At 40.0% G+C, this 2,812-nt stretch overlaps 2 protein-coding genes across 2 annotated transcripts in view; both read left to right on the top strand.

Moving 5' to 3' along the window:
* LOC106013189 overlaps positions 1-32 on the top strand; it is a 21,429-nt gene extending 21,397 nt beyond the window's left edge. Inside the window, exon 3 of the mRNA XM_013088239.2 lies at positions 6-32. Coding sequence (XP_012943693.1) covers positions 6-32 — 27 coding nt within the window. The remainder of the gene's footprint in view (positions 1-5) is intronic.
* Positions 21-2,812, top strand: part of LOC101857368 — an 11,657-nt gene continuing 8,865 nt past the window's right edge. The window contains exon 1 of the mRNA XM_013088240.2: positions 21-57. Coding sequence (XP_012943694.1) covers positions 37-57 — 21 coding nt within the window. The 5' untranslated portion in view covers positions 21-36. The remainder of the gene's footprint in view (positions 58-2,812) is intronic.

Raw genomic sequence — 2,812 nt, 5'->3', positions numbered from 1 at the left:
GGGAGGGGGGTCTACTTGTCCATTATCTCTGACAGTATGCCTAAGACTTCACTGCAGGTGATGGCGAGGGTCGGAAGGGGGTGATGTCTACTTCACACTTGTTGCACCAGGAAAATAAGAAAGGAGAAATATCAACATGTCCATACGCTGTAAGAAGAGGTCATACCAGCTGCCTACCATCCAATTTACGATGCTGTCGTCAACTGACTAACACCGAACAATGCTGATCGGGAAAGTAAAGATTCACAATCTTTGAATTCAGAAGTGGTTTTTTTTTTGGCGGGAGGGTACGTAACTTACCTTTCCCCGTTTAAGAAAGGAAAATTCTGAAATTATGCAACTGAGCCAAAAATGTGAAATTATGCGATTCTGTTAATTTTAACAAAGAATGATAAAGGAAAATAAAATAATAAGTTTTATAAGAAATTATGCAAAAAAATGATCAAATATTGCTAAATTATACGGGGTGTATAAAACCACGGGGACAGATTGTTTCGTTGTTTATTACACGCACAGAGGAACACAAGCGTGAGAAATGATGAATGTTAGACCCATGAGCCCAAAGCTCCGGCACACCGATGACGTAATTCGGCAGCAATAATCCGTAACACTAACACAGGTGTGAAGAAAGAGCGCTGAATTATAATCCATGTCTGTGTCATTTCATGTAGGTTATTGATCATATTATTCTGAGCCGATTAACCGGGGATTTGTGTTCACATTGAAACGCTCTGTCCATGAACCCGAGAGATCAGGAGGCCAGGATTTGAGAAAAAGTCGATTCAACGTAGCCTACTACTGGGCAGGCACCATTGATCAGTCCCCGTGGTTTTATGCACCCAGCATAATTCAAATAATTGAGCAAAATTTGATCATTTTTCGCATATTTTTAAAAATTATTTTCCTTTATCATTCTTTGTTAAAATTAACAGAATCCCATAATTTCCTTTCACATTTTTGGACTCAGTTTACATTTTGCATAATTTCAGAATGTTTCTTGCATAAAACGACGGGGACAGATAGATTGTGGAGTTCTTTAACCTTCCCTCAATACAACTGAGCTCGGAAACCCACTTCCATTTGTAAGATGTTTACCAACATATGCCATACCAAGGCCCTGCCCTCGGAGGATATCAAAAACAAAACTGTAGATTTCTGGGATTGTTTGTTTCTGTAATATTGAGAAGGAAAAAAAACTTGCCCTGACTTTCTCAACAACATTAGTTTGGGTTTGTTTGGGGTTTTGTTTGATATTTTTGTAAACACATAGAGGTCATCTTATCAACAGTTCTAGTCAGAAGATTGATGACCAGACGCTTTGGTATATTTCACGCAGCACAGTTAAAACCTCACATTGCCTCAATACGTGTATAGGCCCCTGCCACTTAAAATAAATAAACTAACAGTGTTAATTATCATCAGCATTGTCTTTCTCACCCTGCACCAGGGTATAGCCACGGACCAACACTTTCCACCTTTCTCTATCCTGGGCTAGCCTCTTTATGTTATTTCAAGTCAGTGTTAATAGGGACGTTAAACCTCTACCATTTCACGTGTTCACAGTATCGGCCTTCAGACACGGGGTCAACGACTCCTCCTCCTAGCACTGGTCATTTAATGTCAAATACTAGACGAAAGAGCAGCTAGAATGTCGATTTTATCCCGTTCACTGCCCGGGCCGAGACTGTCTCGGGCTCTCTCACTCTGGTTGGACTAAAACTAAAAGTAGAAACGAATTCCTACGTTCCATAGGCCTACATTATTTTCATGAGGTGTGGGCTTATCATAAACTTTGAATCAGCCCCTCATGCTGTGGACAGGCCGTCATTATTCATTCACCTGTCATTATTGTTAGTCCCTCAATCCAATTAATGTTTATTCAAGTTGACAAATGGGTAGACCTAAAAATAAATGTTCAACTGTCGGTGAGGGAATAGTGTCATCCGTCATAACCTATAGGTATAACTAAAAATTTTATAAGCCGAGCCCAAAACTCATGCAGAAATCGTAAGTGGTGAGATGACTGGTCACAGTTTTTATTTGCCTAATCTGTAGCAAAGTAAGAGTGAACGTTGACGTGAACTTGTGACAAAAGCGTCGCTCGTTTTCCGACTCCAGAGTGGTGGTGATCCGTGTTTTTGTTTTACCACTGCACTCGGTCAGTCTTCCTCGTCTTGTCTTACAAGAGTAATAATAATAGTTCGTTTATGTCACCCTGTCCCCGTCGTTTTATGCAAGAACAATTCTGGAATTATGCAAAATGAGTCCAAAAATATGAAATTATGCGATTTTTTAAATTTTAACAAAGAATGAAAAAGGAAAATAATCCAGAAATTATGCCCTAAATTATGCGGGGTGCATAAAACCACGGGGACAGGCTACCTTTGCACATAAACAGCAACAAAAAGAAAGCTAACCAAAAAACAAAAGGACATCACAAAAAACTCTTCCGACATTACCGACCCCCCTTGTTCATAAGAAAACAACAAAAGCCTTTTCAATCAGCCTTTACAGCAGTCTCAAGCCTGAGATCAGCCCCAGTTTGGACCTCAGAAGAGAAAAACTAACGTTCTTAATTTTGATTAGTCCTGCCTAAGACTAGTAAGACGGCCACCTGTATTATACAGCCACTTTTCTACTTGACAGTGGGTGGCCGTTTTACACAGGTTTGACTATACACCAGAGAGAGAAGGGAAATTGAGAAATAGACAGACAGACAGGTCACAGAGAGGCATATCACACAAAAAAGTTACGTTCACCCACGTTACTAAAACCATACATTTTTTCCCCATCTCAACTCAATTCTCTCCCC

The sequence above is a fragment of the Aplysia californica genome, unplaced genomic scaffold (genome assembly GCF_000002075.1).
Source record: "Aplysia californica isolate F4 #8 unplaced genomic scaffold, AplCal3.0 scaffold00709, whole genome shotgun sequence".
In the NCBI taxonomy this organism is placed as follows: domain Eukaryota; kingdom Metazoa; phylum Mollusca; class Gastropoda; order Aplysiida; family Aplysiidae; genus Aplysia; species Aplysia californica.
The sequence above is the reverse complement of the archived record's forward strand: the minus strand, read 5'-3'. Positions and strand labels throughout refer to the sequence as shown.